Raw genomic sequence first — 19,274 nt, 5'->3', positions numbered from 1 at the left:
ATTCTGTGTCTCCCTCTCTCTCTGCCTCTCCCCCGTTCATGCTCTGTCTCTCTCTGTCTCAAAAATAAATAAACGTTAAAAAAAATTTTTTTTTAAAAAGTGTGTCTCATGTGCCCGCACTATTTTCTCTCCTGCTCTGAATGTTCAACTGTTGAAGGAACAGCTTCCTGGGATGCCAATAAAACAAAGTTTGACACCCGGCCTCCCTCTTTCCCGCCCCGCTGAGCCACATTTCGGTACGGAAACCTGTCCCCTCCAAAGTAGCAGCTGTGCGAAGCCCCACAGGACCACGCGTGCAAACAGGCGTGCTGGCCTCACCCACCGTGCCAGACTGGAAAGCTTGCACCTCGTTTCCGTCTCGGTCCGCACGGTGACACAGCCGACCGGGCATGTCAATAATAAATACCTTGAAAACCCAGTCTAAGCGCCTGGTTAGGAGAAAGGCCGTCTCAACCCTGTTTTTCTTCCTCACCCTACAGTGCCTCGTCTTTGAAGACGCTCCCAACGGCGTGGACGCGGCCCTTGCAGCCGGCATGCAGGTGGTCATGGTTCCAGACCGAAATCTGCAGCGCCATTTGACATCCAAGGCCACGCTGGTGCTGGATTCCCTGCAGGATTTCCAGCCCGAGCTCTTTGGTTTGCCGCGCTACGAGTGAGCGGCCCGCCGTGGCCGCGGCGCCCACTCGGGTGACCCGTGGCACCCAGGCAATCACCCCGTGAGCCAGCGGTCCTCCCAGCCCGTTATGTGTGGCTTCCCATCCCACGTGGGCTTGGCCTCCTCTGGCCGGTGCTGACAGACCACGGCGTCACAGCTGAGACACGGCAAAGCAGAGACGGCCCGCAGCACAGACCGAAACGCTCACGTGCATAGTCGTAGAGTGCGCAAATGAACACACAGTGTCTCGGTATTTGAGGAATCCTGTAGCCGTCACACACGGCAAATGGACAGACGTACACATGCTTGTGAGCGCCTGTGCATGTACGTATATGTGTGCGTATGGACAGATACGTGGGTGTTTATAGGTATGTGTTTAAATACATACGCCCGTGTATATGCAAATACTAACGTGTCCACCACAAAATGAAATTATATGTGTGTTCACTTCTGCCTGCCTTTTTAGTTTTCGTGTTTTTATTTTGTTCTGTTTTGTTTTGTTTTAGAGAGAGGGAGAGAACCATAAGCAGGGTCCACACTAAGCACAGAGCCCTATGCAGGGCTCGATCCCACAACCCGAGCTGAAATCAAGGGTTAGAGATTCAACTGAATGAGCCACCCAGGAGCCCCTCTTTTACTTTTTCTAAATCCTGGCTGGAAAATGTAAAATATGTGTACATATATGTATATGGTTATGTATATATATATATGTATATATGTATGTACATATATATTTATATGTTTCCTATGCTATTTTCTTTCTTAAGTATTGGTCGTAATGTGCCAAAGGAGCTGATAAACGTGAGATGGCAATTGCATTTGTTCTGCAATCTGAGTGGAAAAGCCATGTCACGGATGAGCCCTGAGAAATCATCCTCGTTATCAGCAGAATTCATGGTCCTTCTGTGCCCTCAGAACCTCTCTGTGCACCTCTACTCAGACACCACCTCTGAACCGTGACATCCTGAGTTTCTTTTCAGTGTGAGCATACCTGCAGCCCACATCTTATTACGTCTACGTGCACGTCCACATCGGAGGATGTCCTTTCTACCTCAAAAAAATAAAAACAAAAAAATCATCCCCCGAGTCTAAAAACATGTATTCTTTCTAGCACACTCTTCGATGCACATATAACTTGAATTCAGACTGCATGCTTACCACGACCGAGAGCCTTATTAGCACACTTTTGGAATAATTCTACTTTGGCAGTGAGTTCCTTTTAATAGATTTACTTGATGTTTTGTGGTGGGAAAATTGAGAAAGGCACTGGAATATGCAAGAAGAACGCAATCCCAGGGTGCATCTGGCCTGCTGGTGTGTCACACATGGTCGTTGAGCAAATTTCCAAGTGCAAATGGTGGAAAAATGCTGGTGATGTATTTCAGGGTACATCTGTTCATGCCTTGCCTCCGGCTGTTGACCAGTTTTGTATCCATTCAGAGATTCATTTCAGCATTCACGATCGCCAGTGTATGGATCCACTCTCTGAATTCTCCCTCAAGCTGCTTGTAACGTCTTTCTGGATCCCTCACCAGTTAATCAAAGAATAAAATCTTTGATGCTGGTTCGACATTACGTTCCTATGGGAGTTTCATTTCAACCTTTTTAAAAACATATATCCTCTAACAAACATAAAACATATGTGTCACTGTTTGACCTTTTTTCTTTTTTTTTTTTAAAGCCAAACAGTACTCACACCATAAAATGGCATTCATGTATTATAAGGACACATCGCTGTCTTTGCCTGCAACAGAGGCTGTCTGTGAAATGGTCACTTGCTGGGTTTGGGATCTCCTTCCAAAATATGTGTGTTTTATAATTTAAAAAAAAAATTTTTTTTAATGTTTGTTTCTGAGACAGAGACAGAGCATGAGCAGGGGAGGGGCAGAGAGAGAGGGAGACACAGAATCGGAAGCAGGCTCCAGGCTCTGAGCTCTCAGCACAGAGCCTGATGTGGGGCTCAAATTCACACACTGTGAGATCCTGACCTGAGCTGAAGTTGGACTCTCAACCTACTGAGCCGCCCAGGCACCCTGGTGTGTTTTCTAATTCTTAAGCCATTTTGCATCAATAACACAAAGAGCTTTCGTGCTTCTCTCAGTGGCGTATTTGTAGATCCCTGTGCACTTTCCTCTAGGGTAAATTTGATATCAGATACGTCGCTGTTACTTTTGTTCTTCTAACCAAGATGGCGGTGACACTCTTACTTTTTTTGTACAAAGGAAAGTGCTGGTGGTTGGCCAAGGCACACCCGTTCTTGCTTATTGTCCTGCATCATGCTGATGGCTTCAGTGCCTTTTAGTGATGGGATCACACTAACCACCCATCTGTCTCACAGAGGTATAATTAAACACAATGGAGACCACAGTGACTCCTGCTGAGAAAGTTTCAAGGGTCATTGTGCTTTCTTAGTGCACTAAAGTGTGCTCTATTAGGGACATGCAGGGATCAGGGGACTACGCAGGGTTGCCTTCACGGGCAGCTAGTGTTTGCCCATCCGCTGTACCTTTTCGGAAGCATTTGCTAGTGATGACGGTCCCTGAGAGGTGACGCTGTCGGTCTGTTCTTAATTCCCCATCAGTGAAACATATGTAACACTTGGAAGGTCTTACTAATCACTGTGCCTTAGAGTTCTACCAATTAGCGCTCAGAGTTCAGCGATCTGTAGACAAGAGAGGAGGTCTAGCAGAGACCTGCTTTACACTGGAGAGAATTGTCTTATCAAGACACACAGTCGGTTGAGCGTCTAACCTCGGCTCAGGTCATGACCTCACAGTTTGTGAGTTTGAGACCCACATCGGGATTTTGTGCTGACAGCTCAGAGCCTGGCACCTACTTCAGATTCTGTGTCTCCTCTCTCTCTGCTCCTCCCCTCCTCGTGCTTTGTGTCTCTCTGTCTCAAAAGTAAATAAACATTAAAAAAAAAAAAAAGACACACGGATCGTTTCTGCTGTGCAACAGTGTTCAGTGCTTGGCCACTGAGGTTCCTGTTTCTTTGAGTATAATACTTTGACGCTGAATTTCCCATGCTTTGAATGGTGTTACCAATGTTTAAAAACAAATTTGCACTTGGAACGAGTTTTATAATAAAAAAAAAAAATGTGTATCCATTCCTCTACTTAATGTTGTGTACACTCCCTTATTCCACAGGCTGAAGTCCAGAACCTCTTTGGTCTTATATGAAGGCGTTCTGACCTAAGTTTATCCCTAGCGGTCTTTACAGTTATTATCAATCATTATTAGCAGCAGCAGCAGCATCATTATTGCCATAGTTTGTAAAGAGAAGTTGAAGTGTGGTTTGGCAAAGGATTTCCAGTTAGAGTTCAAATCAGATCTCAGCTCCACCACTAAAAAGTTGTCACCCCCACCTCTGATTCCTTGCCCGTGACATGGGGGTAACGTATGCTCTAGGGCGTTGGGCTGAAGAAGTGACTGACGTCACACGTGGGATGGGAATAACAAACACAGAACTCCAGCAGTTCCCGTGAATTAAAGAGATTTGATTGACAAATGATATCTGGTGATGGAAGACCAGATCTTCAGGATAGCTCACAATATTCTGGTTTCCCATGAGTCTCTTTAATAGTATGTTGTGCACATAGCAGTTGTATGTCCTTCCTTAGCCACAGGATGTGATCACTATTGTAACTTTTCATCAGAAACACTCATCCGGATTGAGTTAACTCAAGAGAGATTATTTACGAGCTACTTGGAGGGCATCACAGGACACATAACAACCAAGAGACACCGCATCGGAGGGTATTTATCAAGTGCGTACACGGTGAGGTAGAAACGTGTGAGTTGCACCCACATCATGGTGCCGCCTCATCTGACTTGATTGCCCCTCGAATCGGCTAATTTGTTCTGTGCATCTTTTGACCCGAGTGGTGTTGAAAGGACTAAATAGTCACCTCTGTCTTCCTGGTTCTCCACAGAACGGCAGGTGCCTCACATAAGGTGGTTTTGGAGACTGAAACTGTCCCATTAGTATTAAGGCATTGTATCAAAGCATTGCTTTTTGTTGACTGAAACCCACGATTACCAAATTCTACGTGCATTTCTCCCACATCACATGTGAAATGAATATTTTACATTAAAGTATTTGCAACTGGTTGCCATAATCTTAGTAATATATTTCTCTATGGCGTACAAATTATAAACGACTATTTAAATATTCTAATGTCTCTAGTCGCTTAACAAGCATGAGGCATTGGGAAACATGCCATCAAATATATGTACTTATGAAAAACCTGAATAAAGGGATGAGTTTGTGTCATGTATAACACAAAGTCACTTAAAATGGCTTATTTTCAAAATCCATTCTAGGAAAGAGTGGGTATGCATTTGATACTCAAAGTCTGAATACATTATGGATACATACTTAACTAAATAAGAGCTATTTTGCTATGTTAGGTGGGTACTAGGTGGTAAAACAGACATTCCGTGTAAACTTCTACAACAAAAATGGAAACCAACTTATCAGTAAACTTGTATCATTGTTGCAGAAATCTCAGTCAACAATGCTATTGAGTGTTCACATAGATGGATTTGATGATGACAGATTATCTCGGTTGTTTGTCTAAACATGCCCATCTCACCACTTTATAAGGCTGGCTTCACTGGATGTTGAATTGTGGTTCAAAATGAATTTCCTCTTACTCGTTAAAGATACAGTTTCCTGTTCTATGGCTTCCATCATTTTGATTAAATTACCAGTTATTGGTCCTACATGTGTAAGCAGTCTGTCTCTTTTCTCCAGCTGCTGCTAAGATTTTGTTCATGGTCTTTGGTCATCTGAGAAACGGTTTGCTTTGATCCATGTGAACTCTGTAGATCCCCTGAGTCTGTGGCCTGCTTCATGTATCGTTAAGCCACTCGGTCATCATCTCTTCCAGCACACCCAGACTTACCTCTTGGGGTCCCTTCCACACACCCGAAGAGAAAAGGGTGAACTCTTGGTCGTGCATGTAGCTGTGAATTGTGCACAGGCCCGGGCTGTGCCACCACTGAGAGGGCTGGGGGACTGGGGAGATGAGTGAGCTGGCAGGATGGGTGGGAAACTCGTGTCGGCGTGGCCTCTGGGATGGCTTGGAGTCCCAGCACACACAGCTAGAAGGGATTAGAATTCTAACTTAGCCCCAAAGTCAGGCACAGTGAGAACCAGCCTGAAGGAGTCAGCCACCCAGAATCAGGTATACCAGAAGTCCAGAGAACCAGGAGGGCCAAGAACCTGGGGATCCACAGAAGGCCTCGCACAGAGCTCCAGCAGAGTCGTGTCCCTGGAGGGGACCTTTCCTTCTCCTGTGCTCCGTGGGTACATGCCGTGTGTCTTCTCTGAAGCCAAACCCAAGACTCACTTGCCTCTTGTAGAAAAACACTTCCCTTGAGAACAAAAGCAAAGACACAGATAGTTGCTGAAGTATGAAAAACTCACGGAAAACAGTTTTAATTAGGATAAAGTATTCACATACGCAGATCACTTGAAAATTGCAAAACACTACATTTCTGCATAAAGTAGGTCGTCTAACATTTGTTGAGTGCCATCATGAGGTAGGCACTTTTTATTTATGAACGTATGTCCTCGCCTTTTGCTTTGTTTCTGTCTGCTGCACGTAGTGGCTGAGAGTACTCCCAGCTTCCCCTCTCTTACCTCCAAGAAAATGCACAGAAAATGATGTGCAATTAGGTTACGTAACTCAAAGGCCACTCCATTATAAAGCAGTGGGACTGAGGAGCAGGGTTATAAGTTACACTCCCTTCATGCTCCAAAAACATCGCTGTTCCCTACATAATTACCTATAACCACAGGGAAAGAAATACATTTTCTTGGTCGAGTTAAAACGATATTTGATGTTCCATTGTCACTGGTGTAGACGCAGCCCATACGGGCTGCATTGAGTATCTATCTACACACACTGTGTGAAGCAGGCAGGACAGAACACACACCTGCCTTAGCTGTACTAGCAATTTTTACCACGAAAAATACTGTCCCTAAACAAGTTTGAGATGCCAATTTAATTGGGAAAATATTAAGGTCTTGGGATGCTTCCGCTTGTCTATGCATTTGACACCTCCCTCATTACTCTGGACTTTGGTATTCTCAACGTACCTTCAGAAAACACTGTAAAATGTCATTCCTGAGTGCCTTTTCTTTGCAAGTACTTATCAGGCCTGTGTGATGAGCTGTTTGTTCTCTGCTGATGTTCTTACTGATGCACAGTCTTGTCTATAAGCAAGTCATTAGCCAATTCAAGACCGGAGTGGTGTCAGTAATTGTCCATGGGTGTTTCTAGGCACACGGTAGCTCTTGGAAGTCATCCTATCCCTAGGCTCAAAGTTCCTCAAGAATGCCATGTGGTTATTCTTAGGGAGGGTGTTTGTTGTTGTCGTTGTTGTTGTTTTTTTATTTTTATTTTTTTCCAATATATGAAATTTATTGTCCAATTGGTTTCCATACAACACCCAGTGCTCATCCCAAAAGGTGCCCTAGGGAGGGAGTTTTTAATACCTCTCAAGGTATAAGATCTGAGGCTTTTCACCCATCACTTCCCTCCCTTAAAGTATTTCCAATGTCAGTTCTATTTCTCTACCTTGATTTCTTTCCTCCAAACCATGATCTGCAAATGGCCCGTTCTACCATCACCTCACCACATCCAGGGAACAGTTGCTACTGAGATGATGGAAGTCAGCCTTGAGTGCATGACCTACATTGTTCCCAGGGTCCCGGGACAGGCAGATCGAGTCCTGTGACAGTGCCTGCAGACCCATATGCTGTCTCCTCCTTCTTGTTAGTTGTGAACACGCATCCGACTTTCCCTGGCCAGAACCTCCTTGAAGGAATAGGTCAAAACGTATTCTGAGAGTTCAAGGGGAAAACAAGTGCCACCCAGTTCCCCCTGTTTTATTTCCCAGCGATGTAGACTGCATGGATATGGCCCAGATTCCTCCATGCGACATGTAATTTACTATGGGAGACACAGGAAGGAATCACACACCGAAAGGTGCAACTGTAAATTGTCATAAACACTGCAACGTGCAAGAACAGAATCTAAGAATAGCAGTGGGCACCTAATTTAATTGGGGGACTTACAGGGTCAAGGAGGGGTCCTCACTGTACAAGTGGCATTTAAGGTGAAATCAGAAGTCCCTCAAAGCCTGGCTGTTTTCTCAAAAACTAAAACATACATGGACCATACAACCCAGGAATTCATAATAACATACGTCCACACAAAAATTTGTGTGGACAAATTTTTTTGTACACAAGTGTTCACAGCAGCATTTTTTTTTTGTAACCATCAGAGGGAAAAAGTAAAAAAAAATCCTGGGTGGCTCCGTCGGTTAAGTGTCCCACTCTTGATTTCAGCTTAAGTCATGATTTCTCAGATTCGTGAGGTTGAGCCCCACATCAGGCTCCTCGTGTTAAGCCTGCTTGGGATCCTTGCGCGTGCGCGCTCTCTCTCCTCTCTCTCTCTCTCTCTCTCTCTCAAAGAAAATAAAACTAGAAAACAAATTTAAAAACAAGAAGCCATCAGAACAGAAGGTCTTGGGAGAAGTTGGCTGTGTGATGAAATCCCACAAATGCCATTGTCTTTGGCACTTTTTACCAACAGTCATGTGTCTGTCCAGTTAGCACGTATAAAAGCGTCTTCCTGTCTTTCTAACCAGTTACGTAATTTGGACAAATGATCCGTGAGGATCTCCACAGAGTATGTAGAGTGTGCCCAATGAATCAGTGGAGTCAGTCCATTTTCTACTGTAAAATATATGCACTTTTTAAATATCATTAGCTTGCTTAGCAACACGTGATGTCGGTGAGAAGAACCAACAAAGGTGACGGTGGTGGGAAGAAGGAGCTGAAATCACTTCATGGTTCATATTATGTTTCTCTTGACCTTGTGATTTTGTAGTTTGGCAAGATAAGCCAATCCTCAGCTCCGAGGAAAATGTGTAGCTTTGAGAACCTGGGTCTTAACAGATGAGAAGGTGTTCCATGAAACCAGTAGAAGGGAATTGGTGGGGACATGTCGGGGAAGCATGAGGAGCATTTCATGAAAGCGAAGGTCACCCTTCCAGTGCTGCTAAGATACCAAGATAGATCTGGATGGAGAACAGACGTGGGGCTTGCTTATCTGTCCCGGGACACATCAGCTCAGGGGACTGGTGGGGGTCAGGAGCAGATGGCACAAGGGTAAAGTGAAGCAGACCCAGGAATGGAGAAGGCTCTTGAGAAGTTTTGCTAATCAGGGAGCAAAGAAATGGGGCTGTCACTACGGGGTGAGAAGGACCCAGGAGGCAGTGCTTAGTCTTTGTTGAGGTTTGATGTGGAATAAACGCCTGAGAGCAGAAACACCAGAGCTTCTCAGCCCCAGATGGTGAAGCGTGCCACACAGGCTCCTTAACTTTATCCCATCGGAGGTGCACGGAGTTGCCATCTTTCAAGAAATGAGGACTCCAGGAAAAGGGAAGGAGTCAGGAGGCTGGCCCGGTAGAGGTGAGGCAGAAAGGAAGGACCTCCCCATGAATCACGTTGGCATTTCCCCCTCTCCAAGTCTGTTTAATCCCACAAATCCAACATAGCCCGTTAACTAAAATTCTTTCCCATCGCCACACTCCCTAGTTTTTTAGATGCCACTCATCAGAAGAGATGTTTGTTTACCACTTCAGCAAGGAAGCACACCTGTGCTTGCAGGATTTAAGTGCCCCCCAAATTCTTGCCGCCCTCCAAATCTCACTTCCTGCGCCGGAGGGAGCTCATTCCTGCTCTCTGCTGCTCTGCACAAAATTCCATGCTGACAGCTACAAACATGTCCATTAATCCCCTTGCAAACACCCGTGAGAACGTGACTGCCCTCTTAACCTCCTTGATGAGACTGCTCCCTCCTCGTTTTTAGCTGAGAACTGCTCACAAGAGGGAACAAGATTTTGATGCAGGAGGGTAAGTAGTGAAGGGCTTTTGAATAGGGAGCTTGGGAGCAGAGGACATAGATTTGAGTGGGTACTTCACAGGGCGCTGGAGAGGTTGAGGGTAGTAGGAGTCCAGATGGGAAAGGAGGGAGGAGGGGGGGCTACAGGGGGGAGCAGGGTCACAGGAAAGGGACAACCATGGGCATCCACAGTCTCGTTAGTGCTATCTCCTATGATTTGATTATTTTGTGCAGGAGGTCAGTGTGCCCATTGGGGCTTGCAGTTAGGAAACTTTCCTCTGAGCTGCAAGGAGCCTTTCTTAAATATCGGAGGAACCCAGTAACGTTCTTTATAGTCTAGTACTGCATGCCTGGTCTTGTTTCTTCAAGCACTTGGTGTTTTGTTTGTTTGTTTTTTCCTGGAATACTCAGAGCCTGCTCTGTTCTTTGAAAACTCAGCAAAGCTCTCACCATGGCCAGCACAAACACAGCAAGATCAGGTTCTGAGAAGTGCATGCCCTCAACTGTCGGGGAAAGTGAGTGCCGTGATCTTTTGTTGTTGTGACAGCCTTTTTATGGAGATGCTTCCCAAGGCAGTGTATTCTTTTGCGTCTAGCCCTGTGGCAGCAAACTTTCAATTCAGCTGGTTCTTCTCAATGGTGGGCTTAGATCGGGCCAGGGCATCCTGTCCTAAACCACTTCCTAGGGCAGGCGCCAAGCTCTGGGGTGGCAGAGATGCCTACAGCTCAGACTTTGCAAATGAGGGTGATCCACACTGGACCAGTTTCCCTGGGAAGTACAGATGGGGCTTGGTGTGCAACCCTAGTTCATAAGACAAAACAGAACAAATCTTGTCTCCAGACCAGTGCCCACAGGTGGGGTTGTGACACAGAGCCCAGGCAATCATGGCCATGAGATTTCCTCTGTGCTGAATGTTCAGCCTTGTTTGGACAAAGTATGCAAATGGGAGATGGCTGTGTGATGTCCTTTGCTGGGCCTCAAGCCCTGCCCTTACCTGTGGGGTTCAGAGGTGGTACACTGACAGAACGAATCTACATACACCTTTTAAGATTGCACACACATACACACACGCACACACCTAGGTGCCTGTAAAACTGAGGAAAAGGGGCGCCTCGGGGGCTCCGTCGGTTCAGTATACGACTTCAGCTCAGGTCGTTACCTCGCGGTTCACGAGTTCAAGCTTCGCATGGGGCTCTGTGCTGACAGCTTGGAGCCTGGAACCTGCTTTGGATTCTGTGTCTCCCTCTCTCTCTGCCCCTCCGCCATTCACACTCTGTGTCTCTCTCAGAAATGAATAAATGTTAAATTCTTTAAAAAAAAAAAAAAAAAAGATTGGAATGGCTGGTCTTCCTAATCATACCCCAAACCAAATGGTGGCTTGGAAAGACTATAGAAAAAGAGGCATTATTCTGTGCCATTTTCTTCACTTAGCAGAGTCAGAATTTTCCCAGAAGAATGTCAACGTTGTACCTCCAAAGGATACAGTTACCCCCAGCAGCACCTATAGATATAAAGTCTTTGCACTTGCCATTGGGTAGTCATTTCCAGGCTGACATCATTAGCCATTTTTTTTAAGAAAGTTTTATTATAAGATAAGCTCATAAATATCAGATTAATTCTAAAATAAACCTTGGTGATGACTGACTCAAGTTGCCATCCTTAAAAAAAAAAAAAAAAAGAAAGAAAAGAAGAGAAAACCTTCCTGCATTAGAAAAGAGGAACAAGCAAAGGAAAGAACAGTGTTCTTCCCACTGGGATATGGAGCGCTAAGTTAAACATAGGATTTACTTCTCCTTTAAGAGTATGATTATTTCCCCTCAACTTGCTTTTTTTTTTACTTCAGTATAAATCCATTACAATATGAAGTTACTAAATAACATTAATTTCCACCCAACCATCATGGTATGAATTTTGACAATTATGTTGGTCTATTTCTCAGTTGTGATTATTTTCCCTACCTATTGGGCAATAGTAGTGGGAAGAACCCTCCCTTCCTTTTAAACCTTTTAGTTTTTTGAAGTAAGCAACTGTTATAAGCAGTAACTTTAAATACCTTTAACTCCCCTTTCCAAAATCGCACTTCACCTCATTTTAACTCTGGGCCAGCAGACTTGTTGGACGACAGCACTTCGAGCTCCAACAGGGAAAATGCACTCTGCGGGCAAAATTAGGAGGAAATGGAAAAAATAGAAATTAAGGTAAAAAATGGGGAAATATATATCCTTTGGTACATTTTGATCAAAAGGACTTAGAAAAAAATTGAATGTGGCTATCTACATAGGCAATCTAATTGTTTTAAATTAAAGAAAAAAAATTACTGTGGCTTTTATATCATCCTTCTTACAGAGGTGAAATTCTGCATATAGACCATCCTTCTTACGGAGGTGAAATTCTCCGTATAGACCATCCTTCTTACGGAGGTGAAATTCTCCGTATAGACCATCCTTCTTACGGAGGTGAAATTCTCCGTATAGACCATCCTTCTTACGGAGGTGAAATTCTCCATCAGGTTTATTGCTGGAGCTCTTCGTCCTCACTAACAATATTTTTCACAGACTATCTCCGGTAGCATCAAGAAGTGCATCGTTACTCTCTTAGAGTGTTCTATGCCTACACCCATGACGGTGTGGACTTACATTGTTGGATATTGTCTTCAAGTCTTCTCTCTCTGGTATTGAATTCATTGGGGAGGAAAAAAGACAACTGGATTCAAAGAAAATAATTACTCTTTCAATTCTAAATGGTCGTATACACATATGCCTGTCCCGTTTCTTTTATGAAACCAACCCAAGGCATCCCAGAGACAAAAAAACAAAGAAATGTTATCACTGATGAAACTAGAGATCCCCTAGAGGATCTCCTAGATTCCTAGATCACAGTAGGTGCAGAAAGATGGCTAAGTGCATGAGACATTTCTTGACAACGACAGACGACACCAAGAGAAGACACCTTTTTTCTGCGTAACTCAGAGTTCTCCAAAGTGGGCAGCACCCGTTGAAAGGAAAAGCAATGATTCCTTGCTTACACGAGTCAGGTCAATGTCCATAGGCTGCTTTGGGAAGCCTCCTTACATCATGTTTCTGTCATGGCACAGGACAGGAGGTGGGGGTAGTCATTAACAAAAAAAGCCTGAAGGCAGTCTTTACCCAGAGCAGACTATGTTTGGCAAAGGGAGGAGAAACCGACACGTGTCACATAGTCATGCAATCACTAATCTGTAGTGCAGATAAGCTCAAGATGCAATGCCCACTTGCAAACATTCGGCATGAGCCCAGATAACTTGCTTTCAGGCCGGACAAGGCTGAGCCATGGTGCAGGTGCAGTTAAGAAAACCCTCCAAGGCACAGCCTGGAACTTAAGCTGCCCATTGCTTTCGCTCCTTCTGCCTACTCCCCCAGATTTTGCTCATGTACCTCGGTCCAGATAGACATCTCCTCCTTCTAACATGAGACACAATACTGCTTGAAAAGGTGGTAGCCAGCCATGGGTCTTGAAAAAGATTCTGTAAGGAAAAACAGAACAGCCTAAGATCAGTGAAGACATACTACCCAGCAGCCCCAACTGGGAACAGACCCCTGTGCAACAAATCAAATAGGTGAAAAAAAAATCTTGCTTCTCTGAAATGAGAATTTAAGGAAGAGATATATGGCATTAAGGAAAAACTGATAATACATTACATGGGAATGAAAAGTAAGGGGGCAGAGCCTCAGAAATAAATGACAATGAAAAGTAAGTATGAGAGAGACAGAGACAGAAAGAGATTGAGAGACAGAGAGGAAAGATGGGGCCATCAGTGAAACTGGTGCCGTGCCAAGATTCAGCAATGAATGGGACATCAAAACATATTCAAATGTATGATTCAAGGTAAAATTTCCAGAATACAGAAAAATTTGAATTTGCAGACCAAAAAGTAGCACAGTGAAGCCCAAAGCTGTACTTCTGTAGGTCAATTAACAAATATTCTAGTAAGTTAGTGGTATTTTAAGTGTTGTAAAGAACTCTGTGGAAATTCAGGGGAAAAAAAATCTAGGAATGTAAGATTTGTCTGTGAGACACAAAGTACTAGAAGACAGTGGAACAATATATAAAAATTCTTCAAAGAAAGCCTATGTGTTCCAAAAATGTAATCAAAACTGCCCATAAATTTAAAAGGGTAGTAGTATGTGCAAACATACAATTCAGGGGATGTATGTTTATGATGAAAACTGGCGGAGAGAGGTCAAATCCCCACCAACCCAGAGCAGCAGTGTGCAGGATTCACGGCAGACTGACTTGATGTCATGGTCACTGTAGTCCTTGTCCTGAGGGGGCAGCCCAGTGCCACATAACTTTTTTGGAGTGGAGTATGGAACATCAGATTTATACTGATTGCACTGGGTTGGCCACCATACCTCTCATGAACAGTGAGGTAGCAGGTACCTGACCAGCTACACTGGAGGCCTTGCTCGTGTTACAGATCAAAACCCATTGATGACCAGACGCCAGCCTCCCCTGGTGCGGCTAACTGCAGCTGGTAGGTTGGGACATCTGGAGGCAATCAGCTATACTTACCCTTCTGCAGCCCCAGGAAGCAAGAGGGAGACCAAATGAGAACAGAGAGTGAAGAGGTCACAAGATAAACGAGCACCCCCAAAAGAGGTATAAAGATTGCTTGGCAGTGAATAGCCATTCCAGTCCAATTATGCTCAAGCCATTACAGCACATGATGTTGAATGCATACCGACGTTGATCCTATCAAGCTCATTTTATTTTATTTATTTTATGAAATTTATTGTCAAATTGGTTTCCATACAACACCCAGCACTCATCCCAACAGGTGCTCTCCTCAATGCCCATCACCCCACTTTCCCCTCCCTCCCACCCCCCAACAACCCTCAGTTTATTCTCAGTTTTTAAGAGTCTCTTATGATTTGGCTCCCTCCGTCTCTAACTTTTTTTCTTTCCTTCCCTCCCCCATGGTCTTCTGTAAAGTTTCTCATGATCCACAGAGAGTGAAAACATATGGTATCTGTCTTTCTCTGTATGACTTATTCACTTAGCATAAGACTCTCCAGTTCCATCCACATTGCTACAAAAAGCCATATTTCATTCTTTCCCATTGCCATGTAGTATTCCATTGTGTATATAAACCGCAATTTCTTTATCCATTCGTCAGTGGATGGACATTTAGGCTCTTTCCATAATTTGGCTACTGTTGAAAGTGCTGCTAAAAACATTAGGGTGTGTGTGCCCCTATGCATCAGCACTCCTGTATCCCTTGGGTAAATTCCTAGCAGTGCTATTGCTTGGTCATAGGGTATATCTATTTTTAATTCTTTGAGGAACCTCCACAGTTTTCCAGAGCAGCTGCACCAGTTTGCATTCCCACTAACAGTACAAGAGGGTTCCCATTTCTCCACATCCTTGCCAGCATCTGTAGTCTCCTGATATTTCATTTTGGCCACTCTGACTGGCGTGAGGTGGTATCTCAGTGTGGTTTTGATTTGTATTTCCCTGATGAGGAGTGATAGTAAGCATCTTTTCATGTGCCTTTGGCCATCTGGATATCTTTAGAGAAGTGTCTATTCATGTTTTCTGCCCATTTCTTCACTGGATTATTTGTTTTTTTGGGAGTGGAGTTTGGTGAGTTAAGTATAGATTTTGGATACTAGCCCTTTGTCCGATATGCCAGTTGCAAATATCTTTTCCCATTCCGTCGGTTTCCTTTTAGTTTTGTTGATTGTTTCCTTTGCAGTGCAGAAGCTTTTTATTTTCATGAGGTTCCAATAGTTCATTTTTGCTTTTAATTCCCTTGCCTTTGGAGATGTGTCAAGTAAGAAATTGCTGCGGCTGAGGTCAGAGAGGTTTTTTCCTGCCTTCTCCTCTAGGGTTTTGATGGTTTCCTGTCTCACATTCGGGTCCTTTATCCATTTTGAGTTTATTTTTGTGAGTGGTGTAAGAAAGTGGTCTAGTTTCATTCTTCTGTGTGTTGCTGTCCAGTTTTCCCAGCACCATTTGTTAAAGAGACTTTTTTCCATTGGATATTCTTTCCTGCTTTGTCAAAGATTAGTTGGCCATACTTTTGTGGGTCTAATTCTGGGTTTTCTATTCTATTCCATTGGTCTATGTGTCTGTTTTTGTGCCAATACCCTGCTGTCTTGATGATTACAAGTTTGTAGTAGAGGCTAAAGTCTGGGATTGCGATGCCTCCCGCTTTGGTCTTCTTCTTCAATATTACTTTGGCTATTCAGGGTCTTTTGTGGTTCCATACAAATTTTAGGATTGCTTGTTCTTCCTTTGAGAAGAATGCTGGTGCAATTTTGATTTGGATTGCATTGAATGTGTAGATTGCTTTGAGTAGTCTTGACATTTTAACAATATTTATTCTTCCAACCCATGAGCATGGAATGTTTTTCCATTTCTTTGTATCTTCTTCAATTTCCTTCATAAGCTTTCTATAGTTTTCAGCATACAGATCTTTGACATCTTTGGTTAGGTTTATTCCTAGGTATTTTATGCTTCTTGGGGCAATTGTGAATGTGATCAGTGTCTTTATTTGTCTTTCTGTTGCTTCATTATTAGTATATAAGAATGCAACTGATTTCTGTACATTAATTTTGTATCCTGCAACTTTGCTGAATTCATGTATCAGTTCTAGCAGACTTTTGGTGGAGTCTGTCGGGCTTTCCACGTATAATATCATGTCATCTGCAAAAAGTGAAAGCTTGACTTCATCTTTCCAATTCTGATGACTTTGATTTCCTTTTGTTGTCTGATTGCTGATGCCAGAACTTCCAACGCTATGTTAAACAACAGCAGTGAGAGTGGACATCCCTGTCGTGTTCCTGATCTCAGGGCGAAAGCTCTCAGTTGTGGGCTTTTCATAAATGGCTTTCATGATGTGTAAGTATGTTCCTTCTATCCCAGCTTTCTCGGGGGGGTTTGTTAAGAAAGGATGCTGAATTTTGTCAAATGCTTTTTCCGCATCGATTGACAGGATCATATTGTTCTTATCTTTTCTTTTATTAATGTGATGTATCACATTGATTGACTTGCGAATGTTGAACCAGCCCTGCAGCCTGGGAATGAATCCCTCTTGATCATGGTGAATAATTCTTTTTATATGCTGTTGAATTCTATTTGCTCATATCTTGTTGAGAATTTTTGCATCCATATTCATCAGGGATATTGGCCTGTAGTTCTCTTTTTTTGCTGGGTCTCTGTCTGGTTTGGGAATCAAAGTAATGCTGGCTTCATAGAATGAGTCTGGAAGTTTTCCTTCCCTTTCAATTTTTTTGGAACAGCTTGAAAAGGATAGGTATTATCTCTGCTTTAAATGTCCGGTAGAATTCCTCATGGAAGCCATCTGGTCCTGGACTCTTATTTGTTGGGAGATTTTTGATAACTGACTCAATTTCTTTGCTGGTTATGGGTCTGTTCAAGTTTTCTATTTCTTCCTGTTTGAGTTTTGGAAATGTGTGGGTGCTTAGGAATTTGTCCATTTCTTCCAGGTTGTCCAGTTTGTTGCCATATAATTTTTCATAGTAGTCCCTGATAATTGCTGTATTTCTGAGGGATTGGTTGTAATAATTCCATTTTCATTCATGATGTTATCTATTTGGGTCATCTCCCTTTTCTGTTTGAGAAGCCTGGCTACAGGTTTATCGATTTTGTTTATTTTTTCAAAAACAACTCTTGGTTTCATTGATCTGCTCTACTGTTTTTTTAGATTCTATATTGTTTTTTTCTGCTCTGATCTTCATTATTTCTCTTCTTCTGCTGGGTTTGGGGTGTCTTTGCTGTTCTGCTTCTGTTTCCTTTAGGTGTGCTGTTAGATTGTGTATTTGGGATTTTTATTGTTTCTTGAGATAGTCCTGGATTGCAACGTATTTTCCTCTCAGGACTGCCTTCGCTGCATCCCAAAGCATTTGGATTGTTGTATTTTCATTTTCATTTGTTTCCATATATTTTAAAATTTCTTCTCTAATTGCCTGGTTGATCCATTCATTCTTTAGTAGGGTGTTCTTTAACCACCATGCTTTTGGAGGTTTTCCAGACTTTTTCCTGTGGTTGATTTCAAGTTTCATAGCATTGTGGTCTGAAAGTATGCATGGTATGATTTCAATTCTTGTATACTTATGAAGGGCTGTTTTGTGACCCAGTATGTGATCTATCTTGGAGAATGTTCCATGTGCACTTGAGAAGAAAGTACATTCTGTTGCTTTGGGATACAGAGTTCTAAATATATCTGTCAAGTCCATCTGATCCAATGTATCATTCAGGGCCCTTGTTTCTTTATTGATCCTGTGTCTAGATGATCTATACATTGATGTAAGTGGAGTATTAAGTCACCTGCAATTACCACATTCTTAGCAATAAGGTTGCTCATGTTTCTGATTGATTGTTTTATATATTTGGGGGCTCCCGTATTCGGCACATAGGCATTTATAATTGTTAGCTCTTCCTGATGGATAGACCCTGTAATTATTATATAATGCCCTTCTTCATCTCTTGTTATAGCCTTTAATTTAAAGTCTAGTTTGTCTAAGTATGGCTACTCCAGCGTTCTTTTGAGTTCTAGTAGCATGATAGTTCTCACTTTCAATCTGAAGTTGTCCTCAGGTCTAAAATGAGTCTCTTGTAGACAGCAAATAGATGGGTCTTTTTTTTTTTTATCCATTCTGATACCCTATGTCTTTTGGTTGGAGCATTTAGTCCATTTACATTCAGTGTTATTATAGAAAGATATGGGTTTAGAGTCATTGTGATGTCTGTAGGTTTCATGCTTGTAGTGATGTCTCTAGTACTTTGTGGTCCTTGCAACATTTAATGCACAGAATCCCCCTTAGGATCTCTTCTGGGGCTGGTTTAGTGGTGATGAATTCCTTCAGTTTTTGTGTGTTTGTGAAGACCTTTATCTCTTCTTGTATTATGAATGACTTGCTGGATAAAGAATTCCCGGCTGCATAGTTTTTCTGTTCATAACATTGAAGATTTCCTGCCATTCCTTTCTGGCCTGCCATCTTTCAGTAGATAAGTCTGCCACTAGTCTTATGGGTCTCCCTTTATATGTTGGAGTGCGTTTATCCCTAGCTGCTTTCAGAATCTTCTCTTCATCCTTGTATTTTGCCAGTTTCACTATGATATGTCCTGCAGAAGATCCATTCAAGTTACATCTGAAGGGAGTTCTCTGTGCCTCTTGGGTTTCAATGCCTTTATCCTTCCCCAGATCAGGAAGTTCTCGGCTATGATTTGTCCAAGTACACCTTCAGCCCCCTTCTCTCTCTCTGCTTCTTCTGGAATTGTGGTGATACGAATATTGTTCTGCTTCATTGCATCATTTAGTTCTCTAATTCTCCCCTCATACTCCTGAATTTTTTTATCTCTCATTTTAACAGCTTCCTCTTTTTCCATAATTTTATCTTCTTTTTTTTATTTTATTTTTTATTTTTTAAAATTTATATCCAAATCAGTTAGCATATACTGCAACAATGATTTCAGGAGTAGATTCCTTAGTGCCCCTTACCCATTTAGCCAATCCCACCTCCACAACCCCTCCAGTAACCCTGAGTTTGTTCTCCTTATTTATGAGCCTCTTCTGTTTTGTCCCCCTCCCTGTTTTTATTGTTTTTGTTTCCCTTCCCTTATGTTTATCTGTTTTGTCTCTTAAAGTCCTCATATGAGTGAAGTCATATGATTTTTGTCTTTCTCTGACT

General features: G+C 42.9%; 1 protein-coding gene across 5 annotated transcripts in view; it reads left to right on the top strand.

The window, feature by feature from the left end:
* Nucleotides 1–19,274, top strand: part of PUDP (pseudouridine 5'-phosphatase) — a 665,979-nt gene that overhangs the window by 88,284 nt on the left and 558,421 nt on the right. Inside the window, exon 4 of one of the 5 annotated variants that reach the window (XM_058714426.1) lies at nucleotides 480–2,027. The exons of the other annotated variants lie outside the window; for them this stretch is intronic. Coding sequence (XP_058570409.1) covers nucleotides 480–656 — 177 coding nt within the window. The 3' untranslated portion in view covers nucleotides 657–2,027. Of the gene's footprint in view, nucleotides 1–479; nucleotides 2,028–19,274 lie in introns of those variants that run through there. 5 annotated transcript variants of the gene reach the window in all.

This window comes from Neofelis nebulosa, chromosome X (genome assembly GCF_028018385.1).
Source record: "Neofelis nebulosa isolate mNeoNeb1 chromosome X, mNeoNeb1.pri, whole genome shotgun sequence".
Taxonomy (NCBI): domain Eukaryota; kingdom Metazoa; phylum Chordata; class Mammalia; order Carnivora; family Felidae; genus Neofelis; species Neofelis nebulosa.
The sequence above is the reverse complement of the archived record's forward strand: the minus strand, read 5'-3'. Positions and strand labels throughout refer to the sequence as shown.